At 36.0% G+C, this 16,742-nt stretch overlaps 1 protein-coding gene across 1 annotated transcript in view; it reads right to left on the bottom strand.

Moving 5' to 3' along the window:
- LOC118270003 (homeotic protein proboscipedia) overlaps positions 1-15,193 on the bottom strand; it is a 49,183-nt gene extending 33,990 nt beyond the window's left edge. The window contains exons 1-2 of the mRNA XM_035585415.2: positions 14,928-15,193; positions 2,960-3,608 (exon numbers count right to left, since the gene is read on the bottom strand). Coding sequence (XP_035441308.2) covers positions 2,960-3,446 — 487 coding nt within the window. The 5' untranslated portion in view covers positions 3,447-3,608; positions 14,928-15,193. The remainder of the gene's footprint in view (positions 1-2,959; positions 3,609-14,927) is intronic.
- Between the last annotated feature and the right edge of the window lie 1,549 nt (positions 15,194-16,742).

Below are 16,742 nucleotides of genomic sequence, written 5' to 3'. Positions count from 1 at the left end.
TAGAAGTTTGTGAAGACGATATCTAAGTTTAGGCGCACAAGAGCGTTTGTCGAGGCGGGCGGTAGTGGCGCGGCGCGCGGCAGTGCATCGCGCGGGCGTGCATCGCTCGATAGCGCTGACAGTGACGGATTACCCCGGTAGCGCCGGTTCACGGCCGACTCTGCAGCCCTTGCGACTAGGGCTGCCGACAGATCTCTGTGCGAGGAAAGATGTGACATTTTGGTCCATACACGTATACTATTTGAGAAAAAAATATAACTGACGAGGATGTAATATTATAACAAGAAATGCTGAAGATTCACAAAATTTTTGGGGTTGTAAGTTACGACGTTTCAAAATTTATCAATTTGAGTAGCGTAACCCATTTATGAAATCGTATTAGTACTTCATTCACTCCTACATGAAAGAGACTTTGGCTACAGGGCGTCTCCTACGCAGGCATCTATATACTACTGCTTTAATTTCCAGCACAAAATATACACTTATTTACTTTTTAATTTTGTTCGGGGTCCTACATGAATTTATTTACCTCGTATATTTAAATACAACACACAATAAAATACTCAAAACAAGTTAGTAGGCAACCCTAGATGTTTGTGCAAACTTATATTTGGAGTGGTATCATCAGGGTGCCTGTAAGTAAGTTTGTGTTTAATAATATCAGCAATAATATCACGGGGTACTGTTGTACTTTGTCATCCTTGCGATTACTCAAATAAAAGGAAATTATGTGTGATAAATATAGTAATATGAATGGTGAGTATAGATTTTATAGCTTTTAGAAAATCGTGCGTTTTAAACTCCTTGGAAACGTTTTTATGAAGACTGTTTAAAAATCATACTCAACATCAGAACTTATCACCCAGAACAATATCTGGATTAAAGTAGATTAAAAAAAAAAACAATATCTGGATATCTGTTAGGTCAGCTAGACCAGTTTCGAAGAAGACTATGAATATGACAATTTCGTGTTTCCAAAGTACAACCACTCCGATCTATTGGCAAAGACAGAGAAAAGTTTAAATATTATTTGGTCAGGAGCCAGATGAAGATAAAGCTATTTGTATCAAAGATTTCTTGGCTCAGGCATTCAATGTTTCATTTTATTAGTTCAGTCGTAGCCTTCTTGTTGGAGTCTCTCTAGTTCTTCTTTTTCTTGTTTCAAGTTATTTAAGTTCTGCAGAACTCTTTCTTCTCATCTCCTTTTTATCAGAAGTTGTCATAATACTTTCTGTGTTTCACACCGAAAAGTAAATCAATGAAAGATAATCCAAGATACTTAACTTTGCCAAAAGACCGACTTTAGTAGACAGATATAATTAAAGAAAAGCCGTCCTGATTTTTTAACTACTCTCAGAACAAAACGCTTAGCGAAGAAGTAGCGTCCATAAAATCGTGTTAACGCGTGCGTTTTGTCGGCGGGACCCCCTGGCGAGCCCCGCGGGAGATCGCTCCTGTATACCACGCGTTAATCGCCTCAAATATGAAAATATTATCTATTACACGATGTAAAACTCCTCAAGTTTTGTACAAAAAACTCGGAAGGTCGCAAATGTGAACGACCGAGACGAAAGTGTACAATCATCGCGTCTGATTGGTCTTGTGATGTATAGAAAGGTGAACGGGTAATCAGTTCATGTTACAACGGTTCCTAGAATTGGAAGTGTCGGTAACCCACACCGGTAGGCTGATCCTCTTTTTGTCTTGACAGACGTCATTTCAATAGTTTATAAACAAAGTGTCTGCTTTTTGCTAAGGGCATATTCGTAGTGTAATTTTGTTTTGTAAAGTAGTAGCTTATTAACTGGCATAGCTTTAAATAATTAACAATTTTAGGTAAATTTGATTAAGTGTCAACATGTCTATACTAGAATATTGTAAGAAATAGTCACGAATTGAAAACCTTATTATAAGAGACTTTCGCTTTTTTATCAGTTTGACATAATTTATTTGCTAATTGTATCAATATTTTCCCAAGCTAAAGGTTGGTACAGATATGTCGCAATTTGTATCGCGTCCTCATGATGTATCGCTCACCAGGTGAGGGTCGGTTCACACGACGGATGGTGATGGATCATCCACCACTCATTGTTCTCCCTAACACGCGTTTTGTCCCAGAGACAAATTTGGGGTCACTTTGCCTTTTATCTATCGTTTAATTGTAGAAAAAATAATTCTTCTTTAAATTGGTAGAAAAATCAGAGATGTAACGTGTTTTTAGACTGTTACGAAAACATAATAATAAAAGTTAAAAGGCAGATTGAAGTTGCAGTTGATCTGTTATGAACAACATACCGATTAATTTGATAATATTTTGCATATTCAGTATTTTATAATTACTGCAGTGTAATTTAGGGCAATCGTCCCACGAGTATTGGATATTGTCCTACGCCAAGTTCCCAGGTCTCCATTCTTTTATATATTTACCTACAAGCTTGTCAGCATGTAAAAATTATGTTTTAAAATGTTCTCACTTATAATTTGTGGTTATAGTGCATGTCGGGTATTCCGTTCCGTTACACGGCATGTTGGCGGCGGGTCGGTGGCTCGGATAATACCTCTGCCGACGCGTAGCGATACCACTCCCACACCAAGAGCCAACTACAGTTACAGACACAAAACGTCGGCGTCGTCGCGCTACACAATTCAATATATTTCGGAGTAATTTGATGTTCATTAAAGAAACTCTGGGACCGTGAACCAGAATACAATGGTTGAATAGCCATTTGTTGTTGCCGTTGAAAGGCACAATAATAATTCAGAAGTTGTTATTCACGCGGCAGTTAAGCGCACTTACGAAACGAAAATGTCCGCTTTGATAGAGCAGCCATTTTCTTATTGGTGGTCGCTCGCGATGGTGGGGCCTGATAAATGTTTTTGACCGCTATTTGCAGTTTCGAAAGTCTAATTGTGATTATACAATACACATCTACATATTTGTACAGAATTTATAACGTACCTTGTTGACTACTCTTTCTTGTAGTTTTTTTTTCTTTCATCCATGGATATTCCGGAACGTTGAGGCCACCACCGGGGGACGGTAGGTCGGGCGCATAACCTGGGGGAGTGTGTTGAGGGCTGAGTTCCCCACCGCCTAGTTGAGGTAAGGCAGTCATGAACTCTGCCATGGAAGGTTGGCTGTTGATAAAGCCTGTTTCGGTGCACGTTTCGAGCATAGGATGTGGGGCTCCCGCGGTGGTGACGGCGGCCAGCCAGAAGCCATTGCCCCCGTGCTCCATGCGCGGGTGCTCTTGTCCCGGCGCCGGCCCCATTGGCGGCGTGTTCCTCGTCTTCACCGCGAAGTCCTCTTCCATTTCATCGCGCACCCCCATACCAACTCTTGTGTGTTGCTTCCCTCTGATAGCGGGGAACTCTTCGCATTTTATCTTGCGCACCAGCGGGTTAGTGTCGAGCGGCAAGGCAGCGGTGTTGCATATCTCTTGCATCGCTGTGTGTGTGCCACGCTGTCCGGCGCCTGATCATTCACGTGTCGTGTTTGGCTTTCGTTTCGCCGCATGTGTCATTTTTAAGAACACATTAGGATTATATGAAGCGGAGGTTCTTGTTTATGATTGCTGCACTGGATGTTGAGAGTAGCAGCATGTTATCTGAAAAATGTAAATCACTGTTAAAATGTTTGAATTTCCAATAACTGAAAAATATGTTTGAATATTGAGGGACTGCGGTAGACTTGTAATTAATAAACCTGAACTACACTGTGGTACCTCATAAGTACAAAAATTCTTAAACGTCCTTATTCCACTTTTAGAATACAACAACAGCAGTTGAAAGATCGATACATCAACTAGTATACACTAGTACTCGTGGAAGGTCTGCAGACTTTCAATTAAGGACACAATATAATCGGAGCAATGACGAATCGTCTTCATTTAACGCAGATAGAGAGGCGCCAAATTAAATGTAACGGCAGAAGGTTGTCTCGCGGTTATTTCGCAATTATCCGCGGACATTCAACATTACCGCGGCTTTGTCGGATAATTTGTACGTAAAACCGTGATGAACCCACGAATAATGAGCGAACCAAATTGTTTATTGTAATTTAGAGGCCCCATGAACTGTTGCACGTGACCGACGACAATGAAGCTATTACATTTTTATGAACACCACTGAAAATTATGAAAATATAATGTTCCGATGTAGATAGAATGAATATTTCATTATCGTGTGTTTATTTGTAACATAGTCATGTGAAGTATATGACAGTCATTATGTTGTGTTGTGTTCCGTAACCTAAATGATATAAGTAATTCGCTATCAAAGGATTCGATGATTTTTGCTTGACATGTATTGTTTAGAAGATACTGTTAAAAAACTAAGAAAATGATGCGTTTATCAAAACATAGTTTGTAAGATTAACAAGCAGTACTTCTACGTGAGCTGTGCGTCACTGAAGGGAGGTTGAGGTTGCGGACGTGTGGCGTCACTTTTATGGCCCACATGTTGTGGCCGACCACCTCGCCCCAGCCGAACGACATGTAAACTCGAAAATGTTCCCAACGCGCCGATCGCGTTGTTGGCTCAACGTCAATTAAAATTCAAACCGCGTTCGAAATACGATTTTTTCCACTGGAATTTGCGGCGCGGTCCGGAGAAATGGCGGGAACGCGCCTTTTTGTTTTATTTTATTTTTTTGAAAATGGAACGGCTGGCGGTTAAACCTATTTTAATGCGTATGGGTTGCTGTGTGTTTTGAATTAAAAATGGTGTCTGTTCTCCGTGCGCGCGGATGGACAATGAAATGTAATTTCCTTTTCGAGAATGCTACTTTTTATTCGTACGTGTGTAGGAAATTATGCTTACTAGCAACTCAAGCACACTTCTAGATTATTTTTTGATATAAATTAGTTTACAGTTAAATATTTTTTCGACATACCTATTGTTCCAAACCATTCTATTAAACCAATGTTTTGGGGTTCTGTTTATTCACCCGAGTTACAATTCACGGTACTAACTCTTTTTCGAAACCAGGGCTTTTAAGAAAGCGAAGGAAATTTTAAAAGTCCCCTTTCCCCTTGTTTCCCAGCAGGGTTCCGCAGGTTTTACGCCGCGTTTCACTTTACCGGCGCCCTCGAGGGGCCCCCTTAAAAAAGCATAAAACGTGAACAGAGCCTACTTATGAATTTGTTTATGGCCCCATTTTTAGACGACGTTTACTTCAAAATCTGTGAGCTTACGAAATAACAATATTCGTAATTTAATGCCTCTAAATCTTTATTGATACGAGCACTTTTATAGGCGATATCAAGTTAATAGATTAGTTAAACATTTTTATTCAGTTTTATGACTTATATTCTGATGAATGACTATGAGACTGGGCTGAGCACTAAGTCTAGAGTAGCTACACTGAACCTATAATAAAAAATAACGATAAATAAATAGCCTAAAATCTACACTAACTAATAACTACATAGGTCGCTAAAAATACAAGCAACACCCAAAAACCACAACAACACAACTGCAATGTAGGTTACAACCAAATTTCATGTAATAAAGTGAAGGGATAAGTAGCTATTATCGTCAATTTAGTTGTTTATACATGGTGTACACTACATAAGCGAACATCTGCGTGTTGCCCACCAAACTAGTGGTTAGGGTCCAATTTGCTGGCCGTAACGATTTCCTCTTCGGGGAATCGAATGGCGTGCGTCCGGATGCCGCCCACCTACATACATATATATCTAAATATGTATAGTGTGTCGATGTGGTTCAACGTACGGTATGACCGAAGAAAGCTCCAATTATTGTTGATTTACCATGGAGCATGGAGGTCGAGCCTTTTAAAGAGGTTTGTTATGACTTCTTGTGTGAATGTTTTGAAGTTGTCGGCGAAATTTAAATTTGGATGCACATTATGTATTTTTGGAATCTCTATATACTGTTCCTATTGCGATGATACTCGAATGGAAAATGTGTTACGTATAAGCGTAGGATCAGTTTAATCTACTGAACTTAGAAAGTTCAGTTTCTCCACCTGAACTGATTCTAGATTTAGTTTCTTCTCACATTGTCCTCTATTTCATTGTCTGGACTTTAAAAGAGACTTATGACTTCTGGGTTTGTTTCGGCATTTTTTCTCAGAGTAAGATAGGAAATGCCGGCCTCATCTAGCTATTTCAAATATTGACGTGTAAAAGTGTTATTTTATAACCTACTTACAGAAATAAATATCATTTATCGTTTAGTTTCAGGTTAAGTCTATTTATCGGTCTAACATCACCATAATTTTTATCTTTAATCCACCTTCCAACACAAGAATTCAGTGCTTTTTTTTTTTTTTTTTTTTTTTTTTTTGAAAAATCATCCAATGACTTCTCCCGCCTTGGGTGAGGCGGGAGGGAGTGTCAGACTCTTACTGACTAAAAACCACCCCGTTCCTTCTCCTGCTTTGAGCCGGAGCCCCGGTAACCTTTTACGTTGTCCGCAGCTCCGGATGAGAATTCAGTGGTAACGACATTTTTTAAAATGAAAAGGCCACCAATACATCCAGCAGAAACAAGAGTGGCCAGCTACATTTATCCTATGACACAATAACTAGATACGTACCACAGAGGTCCGTTATTGCTCATTATTACCGAGTTCCCAGCACGCACGTACAATCAGCGAGAACAATTGACCGCCCGCTTGCTTATTTGTCAATCTGTATTATTGGCCAGTTAATATGTACCTAGTACTGGAATGTTGGCCTAAGTAGGTCTGGCGACAAATTGATCTGTTGTACTATATGCAAGTAGGTTTGAGAACTGTAGATGTATTGAATTGTATGTTATAAACGAGAGCACTGCGTTTATAGCGTTGTGTTTCAATTTTGGTAAAAGTAATGTAAAATGATAAAGTAAATTGTCACTACTGATTTTGATTAACTAAAATCATTATTTGAATCAAAAGTACTTATTTTTATGAATTCCTTATATAACAATTTCGAACGAAGTATCTAATTGTAATTATTATAAGTCATAGACATAATTACATTTTGTATTAATTTAAGACATTTTTCAGTTGACAAGCTTCCAACCAATCTAAATATAAGCAAACCAAAACAAATACAAAACACAAATAAAACAAAGCAAAGCCTTCAAAACTAAAAGACGACCTTAATTCAAATAACAAAGAATATAAAATACAAAAAAAAAAAACGCGGTACAAAACAAACAGTGTTCGCTAATAAGGTAAAAAAACATGTAATTTGCAAACAGTAGCTTTATAATTACAGCGTCATTTAGCCAAGCATTTTAACTCATATGCGGTACTTATGTAAATTTTGTGAGGCGTAACACAAACTACGATAGTTATGATACTGGGAATAATTTGTATCTAGGTAGATATAGCTACATACTTAGGTACTTATAGGACTTTGTGTGGGAGTGTTCAATGGAAGGTTACTGTATAAAATAGTACCTATGTAAGTAGGTATGTAATGAGATAAGGTAACTGTTTGAAGAGATAACTCGACTAGTTTTAAGCTAAGTGTGGGGCTCATAGCTATGTGTAGCATTACGGGACAAATGACAAGGTCTTCTTTGTTATTTTTGGTCAATGCTAACATAAAATTGAGGTGATGTTAGGCAATAATTGATGAGGCGGCTCCGGAGGAGGTCTACTTAGAGGACCCGGTGCCCATTACAGGGGCAGAAGGTGGCCACCAGGGTGGTTTTAGTGAGGTAAAAATTCCACATTCCCTAGTTTTTTATCCCCAAAAAGCTAGAAGCATTTTGAAGGTTTCCCCCGTCATCAAAAAATGGCAATCATTGATGGTTAGTTAAGTGTGCAGAAACAGCTAGAAGCAGATCAACCTAATATAATCCTGATGCTGACATGAGGTAACTATCAGAGAGAGAAAGAGAGAGAGAGAATTTTACTAATGAATTTCTTGTCTTAATCCAAATTCATTACATAACATGACAATTGATATCATAATGTAACAATATTTTCAAAGTCTACTACGATTTCATTTCTCATCATTTTACTAAAAATCGTAAAGACATATTTAATTCAAGACACCAGGAGAAACCTCGTAAGAAAACTAAAAGGTGCATATATGTATGTAAGTATGTACGTCCATTAGAAATTTACCTATTTCATGTGGTATTAACTTTCTATTTCCATCAGATCTGACCATAGCTAATAGGCAGGGGAATAATTATTTTTTTGTGAACCCGCAAATTATAGTACCTAGTAATAGAGAGTGTACGCCGAAGTATAAAAAGCAGTTGACATGAAAACCGACTTGGGAACTGTAATTTCCTCAGTGATATGATGAAAGCATTTTCCAATGTTAGAACCGTGTGATAAGTATGTTTGCATTCTTTCTCATCAAAAAAAGAGTTCTTAAAAATGGTTCGCTTGCTACTCAGTCGTATTCTACAGATCTATAGATTTATAGCCCATAATATATTTTTTATACTTTAAAAATCTAACAAAAAAGGCATTTTTAATTTGGAATCAGTAGAGCCGGAGATTAGGGTGTTCAAACAAACTAATATGATTATTCTTGCAATATTAGTACCTGTAGATTATGACAACTTTCTTAAAAGAACTAAATGACAAATAACACCAATTAAGTACAAATTGTAAGACATTTAGGAAGCTTTTCCACCAGAGATGTGCTTTGAGCAATGCTATAAATAAATACAATAGAGGAAAGGTGATAATGAATACTATCAGAATACAATCCATAAATGACTCGTTAGGAGTCGATATTCCGAAAAAAATAATACAAGAACAATGCCCAAAACTAAGAGACCTTCAATCAGAATCCAATGGTATCAATATTCAGTAATAAATAAAGTGTAACAAGGCCCATATGAGGGTGTGTTATGACAAAGTGTGGTGAACTGGTGTGTCGGAAGGTATGCATCATAATTCTGCTCGTAAACGTCGGAACTACATCAGGGATACGGAGATTTGTGATGGATCGCGGGAAAGGGAGACTGTGATACATCGCTGAGAATTTTTGGAACTTTGATTTTTTGGTGGTAGTAAAGGTAATGGAAGTAATTGTTGATTTGTTTAAGTTTGTGATTATGTTAAATTAATTGTACTATAATAATTAAAATAGACTAGCTGATGCCTCCTTCGGTCTGGCTTCGTTCGTGTGGATTACAGACTTTGTGAATAATTAAAGTAGCCTATATTACTCCTTAGTACGTAAGCTACATACCAATAAAAGTCACGTCAAAATCGGTTCAGCCGTTTCAGATATACGCCAGAAAACACAAATAGGCTGAAAGACAGACAGACAAAAATTGTAAAATTGTTATTTTTTGATGTATGTTCAAATGCATTATTAAATACTTTTTATCTAATGTTTTAATTTTACAAATGTTGATATAAGATAATAATTGTTTTAAATGGAATATAAGTAGCGAAATGTGTTGCAATCACCTTAAAATCGATTGTTTTTCTGTTTTGTTTTAAATCATTTAACATTTAAAAAAATATATTAAATTAAATGATAAGAAATTATTAATTTTCTGCTTATATCGATAGCAATAAGTCACAGAACAAGTTATATACAGGTGATAAATAATTACATAACACAAAATGTAGGTACTTGTACTCGGTGTCAGCTTAATGTATTTTTAGAGAATGTGTATTTAAGAAATACTGGTATTGTTGGGGTCAATGTCCTCTTAATTACTGAGTACATAAACAACTGAGATATACGACGAATGTGTAATTCTTACTGCATATTATATAGTTACTCGTGACAAAGGTAATTGTTATACAGATGTTATATAACTAGTGTAAGATAATTGTGTGTAACATAAATTACTTTAACTGTATAATGTATTGGCTTAAGCTCTAAAAATATGCATGTTTTCTACTAAATAAAGAATAAATAAAAATAACTTTTATGATCGCATTGATAGCGTATATGAGGGATTTAACGGCTTTTGTTTAGTTTAAAATAATTTATGGCCTCGCATTTTCATTTATAACTTAAATCTTTAGTACTGGGAATACCCCGTTGTAATATTAATTTAAAACTAGCTGATGCTCGCGCTTTCTCTCGCGCGGATCACGAACTTTGTGACTAATAAAAGTAGCTTCAGTTACTTCTTAGTACATCAGCTACCTGTCTAGAAAAGTCCCGTCAAAATCGGTCCAGCCCTTATAGCGCAGCCTAGTATTCGAGTAAATGTAAGTTTTAACTATGTTTAGGGTACAATGGGTGTGTGGTCTTTTTGTGACCAAAATACCCTAAATTATAAAAAAAATATAAACACTAACAGATGCAAAAATAATCATCTCAATCGGACGAGCCCTTCCAGAGAGGACACAAACATACGAATCCTCCAGTACCTACTATTACAATATTAACAAACTATAGTTTATCAACTTCTCTAATACATTACATTGGTATTAACTTTTGTATTAAGCTTGTAATTATTTTAAGAGAGGATGGAAGAGTTCCCATCGACGTTGTACCGGTGATGGATCACGGAAGGGGTGTGGAGTGTACAGTGTGACATCCCTCTCTTATTACTCAACATCAGTATACACTTACACACTTAACTTGTAAGCAGAGTGTGCATCTTCATCGAAGTATTTTAGATTATTAAGTAGTATTTGTACTGAGGATTGTTAAGGTTAACTTGTATTGTCTAACTTAAAGATTCATAGCTGGTATTAGCCAGTACAGTCATCAAGAGCTTACAAGTGGCCACTGCTGACAAAAGGCCTCTTCTCATAAAGACAAACACGGATTGGTGATTTCAAACCTACAATTAGAAATTATAAGCCTAGGTTTCCTTGTAACGTTTTCCTTCACCACTTGTCACTGGTGTCTAAATAATCTTAGAAAGTGCATATAATTTGGAATAGTTATATTGGTACTTGCGGTTGGAACGCACCCTCATGCATTAAACCTCCGGGTCACCACGACATTTTTGTACCCAGTATAGTATAAAATACTTATAACAAAACTAGCTGTTACTCACTTCTTTGCCTATATGGTCAAAGGGAAAAAGTATCCCATACTACACTCCAGTCTTCAAAGTCCCTTACGTACTACTGCGGGGGCTAGCCGTGCGGTTGGCCGCTTTTCCAATTTAATACGAAACCGAAATTCCCATGCGCGTGGTAAGTCGCACAAAGAATTGTACAGTACCTAATATTTTCGCTTCTAACCGGTCGATCAGACACTGAAAGGCCTATGTTCAGCAGGGAACGTCTTATGGCTGATAAGATGATGATTTTTCGAGTATCATAACGATATCATCTAAAACTCTAACAATTTTATAACACGTTTGTGTTTGTTAGCGGCTTCGACTGCATTATCAAGATGAAAGTAACCTATTGTATTATTTTAGACTACAATCTATATTATAATCTATCTACGTGTAAAATAAAAATAACTGAAACTAAAATATACAAACATCCTCACAAACTTTCGCAGTTATAATTTTTGTGGAAAGATACAATAACAACTCATCTAGCTTCACAAACAGACAAACTATTCAATCTTTAACTTGATGTTTACTTAACTGGCGCCTACTTTGTGTATATTATAGTGGAAATAAATACTTTAACTTTGACTCAACCGAGTGGTTCAGTAGACACTACATTCTTGCACCATATGCGGCACTTGTTTATGTTTCGATATAAATTCAGAGCACGCAGTGTGGCGGCTTGTCATGAACATTACATTATGTGTTTATTGCCGTTCACTTGTAAATATTATATGTTACAGTATTTCACACCATTTGTTGTAATTGAAGAGCAATTTTTTCAAATGTTTAGTGGTATGTTGAATTTTTAAATCATATGTTATTTCTTTGTAGCAATAATAACTGTGATTTCTGAAAGGAGTAGAAAGAGGTGTAAGTGTGTTTGTGAAATCGTGTTCCTGATTGTGTATACCACTCGTTTTCAAGATTTTCATTATTTATTTATTCTATTAGAACACAATTTCATATTTCATCCACTGGTTACTATTGTAGCGTAGCATTTTATATACGAAAATTATATCAGTAAAATATTGTTAAGTATAAGTTATCTGGTGATAATGTTAAACCGTTCATGTTGGTTTCAATTGTTGGACTTTAGTGAGTTACACACTGCGGAAAAAAGACAGTTGGAACTCACTGGAAATCTATGTGATATGTTTAATCCTTTAGAACCCGAGTTTAAGTTGAGTACAAGATTGTTTATATAAAAAAAATGGAATTATTATTACAAAAAAGACTATTTTAACTAAAGAAGACCGAGTATCACAAACAATACCTTACGGAAACAAACACATCTTGCTTAAACTGATTTCAAACCAACTTTACTTGTTTAACAAAACAAGAACACGACAAACAAAACACGTCACATTTAAACAAACAAAACAAACATAATCCTATGTTAATCCCACGGTTGTATGCACATCACAGACACATATATACTTCATAAAACTTAGAATGTGTTCACACGGCTGTTGTAAGGCGTACCGAGTAGCGACGGCGCGGTGGGCGTGTCACAACTACGACCGCCCAGCGAACCGCCCTTCTAGCACACTAGCCTTCGAAATATTATTCGAATTATACCTAGGATAGATGAGAATTAGTTTTGAATAGATTAGGTTCACTATTGGTTTTAGACTTGCCAAGTTACAGGCATTAGGAAAGTTTGTTTGATGTAGAAATGATGTGACTAAGATTGTTCTAGCATTTGAATATTATTTTAAAAGTTATTGTTAATACGTACTTGATTTGACTGTTCTAAATGCTCTAAAAGAATTGCAGTTTGCATCCGTTGGTAATCCGGATTCCGGAATATGTATTCTGCGTTAAAAATAGAAGTTATAAGAATACTAAAAAACTATTAAACCGTTCGTGTGCCGGAACGCGAATCCACACAAGACACAATGTGTTTTCTATAGTTGTCTTATATACGTATACAAGAGGTTAAATACAAAAATACGATTGAAGTTGTAAAATATATATGAAGAAGAACAACGCAGATACATTTCAAGAAATACCAAAAAGACATAAATTCTTTGATACTTTCTTTGAATCAATACTTCTGGAAATCTTAAAAATATTTGACGAACATTTTAAATACATACTAAGTAACTAATACAAATTAAATATGAACAATTAAGTTTTTACATTTGACTAATAACAATTAGTCGCGTAGACTTTTGCTACGAAATCCGTAGATGGCCTACGAAATTCGTAGCTGAGGCCTAAAAAGATTTAAACGCTTATTAAATGTATTATTTAATTTAACATAACTTTACTTTATTTATTAGTATAAGTAGCAACACTGAATGGTTGTATGTATTCCTGTAAAGATATAAGAATATGGTGAAACCTAAAATGGACTTCGATATGAATTACAGGAGTGCAGGTGTCCCTATATCTATTATTGTAAGTCTGTTATGATACTTAAAATTTAGGAAGGCTTTGCGATGTTCTCATTCATGATTCATTTGCTTTATGATCGATTATAATCCTACGGAGCAGTGTTCATAAACTATTTATTTAATTATTTAGGAATTTGTCTGGTAAAATGTCCTTAAGTAGTACCCTCATCATGAGAGCCACAAGATATCCTTGTTGGTCATCCTCAATGACTTTCAGATCAACTGGTTCCAAGCAACCTGCATCTTCCAACTTTTTTATGGGATGGGGTGACAATAGAGTAGTCAGATCACCTGATGGTAAGTAGTCGGCGACGCCCATGGACAGTCGCAACAACAGAGGAGTTACAAGTGCGTTGTCGACATTTGGGGTTAACAGTCGCAACACTAGAGGAATTACAAATGCGTTGCCAACATTTGGGATAGATAGTTAGATATTTTAGGATGTACCCTTAATCCTGATCCTGGTATTACTGGAGCCTGGTGCTACTCTTGATATTTGAATTCTTAGTATATTTGTTAATGGTGTTTGTGACCAATTAGGTATACAATCATAATCAGTATTTCATTAAGTAGTGAATCAGTGTTAGAATAACTATCACGTAATTAATGTATAAATATGTAAAATAATGTATTTACCTAGAGAATATAGAAGAGCTAAATTATAGGTACTTGAAAAAACCATACCTAAGGCTTTAATAAATAAATCTCAAATCAATAATCTTAGAATATTTTTAATGTATTATTATAATGTGTTATATTTAAGTTACTTACATAAATATTTATTGGATATAAGCTTGTACCTATGTATACTTAAGGTACATACCTATAAGTATGTAAGTAATTCAAACTATGTATACATAGTTATACCTAATTAAAACAGTGAAGAGTTATAATAATAGGTAATTAATATAAATAAACAAAGAAACTGTTATTTTAATGAACGTTTTGATATTGTCTGTCTAGGTATCTATAGGTAATTATTATTTCCATATATTTATTTAAAACACTCTAAAATTATATTTTTAAACATTACTTATAAAAAAAAAAAAATAACATTTAAAAATTATAAAAATAGGAGCCGACCAGTAGCGGGAGCATGGTCCAAGCTACCGGTGGTTAGGGCTCCAAAGACAGAAACCTCCTCACAATACGTGCCGTTTCGAGGAGTACTGCCTTCTGCATCAGGCCCTTGATACATCCGCCCAACCCCAGCCTCCTAAGGTGGTTGTCGAGGCATATTAATTATTAATAATTATTTATATTCATTTATATGCATGATATACCTACATAAGTAAGTACAATATGTTTAATAAATTACATGACTATGTTATTTAATATGTATGTATATAATAAATTAATTAAGCTTATGTATTTATGTTGGTAGGTATATGGTGTGTAGATATTAGGTATTAAGTAGTATCTATATTATTGTTTTTTTTTTATAGACGAATTAATTTCTAGCTAATTAGGTACGTTAACATTAATTGCTTTGTAACTACACAACACTACGATAATAACTTATCAATAATAAAAATATAGTAAAACAGTTACTCACATTTTAACACGACGTGAAACAAAGTACAGTCAACACAAAAATCTTAGTCATAATCCAAGAATCACTAAACACAGCACTACACTATAACTCGAGTATGTATTCACAGTACACAGTTCTATAAAACACTAGCCACGAACAGTCAGCAAAAAAATGATTCAGTAAATTGTTATCAGCGTTACTATCGGAATGTCAGTGTGGCGTGGCGACTGTCAACTGTCTACTAAACGAATCGTCACTGCTTGCTTGCCGCCATGCCCACTTCCACACAGCACTCATTCCCCATACAACTTATCTCACAAACGCAAACGAACGAAATGTTATCTTCACCCCACCACATAAAGTTTCAAATCCCATTCCTTATCTTCCAGCTCTTACGTTCAAACGGTCGAGGAACGCTTCTATGAAATATATTTGCTGCACTCCTCACACCAACGGATTGTCCGATGTTGCGTCTCTATCGTTCCATGTTTGATATTTTAGTTTTTAAATAAATTATTGTTTTAAATTTAAGGAATTATTTTTTGGAGGATTTAAGAAATATGCATTTTTTTCCTGTATTAGGATGATGCCTCAACTTTGGTTATTTGACACGAGAATTGTATTCACAATGAACAAAAGTTGTTGTAAGAACGCTTCACCGAGCGCTCGAGTAGCGCCATCTCATTTACTCTCATATTTCTTGTTTGTTTCACGTCCCGCGATTGGGCCAATAGCATTTACGGAGCAACCCACCTTACGGCATATAAACTAGCGCGGAATATTGTACTCTATCGCTTGTGAATAAAGTTTAACTTTTTAGCATTTAATTCCGAGTTACCGGCGTTTGTCACGCAAGAGTTCTAATTTTAAATCAAGTGTAGGCGGAGCTCTTGTGTCGGAGCTTTTATATTGAAAAACAAAATGTCTTTAACGAAAACCTGTTTTGAGAAACTTAAGCCTTTTATGTACGGAAGTTTTAAGTTTAGCGTTGAAAGAGACTTGGGACGTTTCGGTCCGGAGTGCTGCGGAGCTAGTCTCGCTGAAATAAAGTAAAAAACTTTAGTAACCGGCTTGTCGGTATTTTCCTTTTGTTTGATTTTTGTTTTGTGAACGGGACATTGCATGAGAAATGCAATGCAACAATATGGCGTCGTATTCATCTTTACTTCGTATGCAATTTTCATGGATTATTGAGCTTTGTGAGAGATGAATATAGATAACGATACGTATTCCGTATTCAGTCGGTATTCCTACCTAGCTACTGATTTATGTAGAGAGTCCGTGGTGTATTTTGGTAGTGAGGAGCTGGTATCTGTGTGGCAGTAGTGGGTAGGTGCGGAGGTTCGTCTGGCGTCTGTTCGGCGGGTGAACTCATTACGGTTGTCGGTCAAGGCCTCGAGGTCGCTGCGGTGGGTGGCCGCCTTAATTACACCCTACGATTTAGGATTTCTTTTCTCGTGCACTGTTGTTCATGACTCCTCATACATTCTTGTGGGCACAGACGTGTGACTATCAAGATGTGGAACTACTTTTTGTTGTAAATTACACAATTTTATATTATGTAGCTTTAGTTTTTAATGTTAGTTTAAGGTTTATTTTGTTACGTTCTCATTTACTTTGGGTTTTGGGTTTTATGTTATTTTCTACGTTTACTTAGTTTTGTGCAAAAGGTTTGGTTTGGTTTTGGTTTCTAGGTTCAGTAAAATATCTATAGCTATAATAATTTATCTGACCAAATGTAATAGTTCGATGTCTCGATTGGTTTTAAGGAGATTTAATTTCCATTATTATTCATCTTTAACTAAAATGTTTCCTACATACTTTTTTCACTATCAT

This window comes from Spodoptera frugiperda, chromosome 30 (assembly GCF_023101765.2).
Source record: "Spodoptera frugiperda isolate SF20-4 chromosome 30, AGI-APGP_CSIRO_Sfru_2.0, whole genome shotgun sequence".
Classification (NCBI taxonomy): domain Eukaryota; kingdom Metazoa; phylum Arthropoda; class Insecta; order Lepidoptera; family Noctuidae; genus Spodoptera; species Spodoptera frugiperda.
This window is presented reverse-complemented; position numbering and strand designations above follow the sequence as displayed.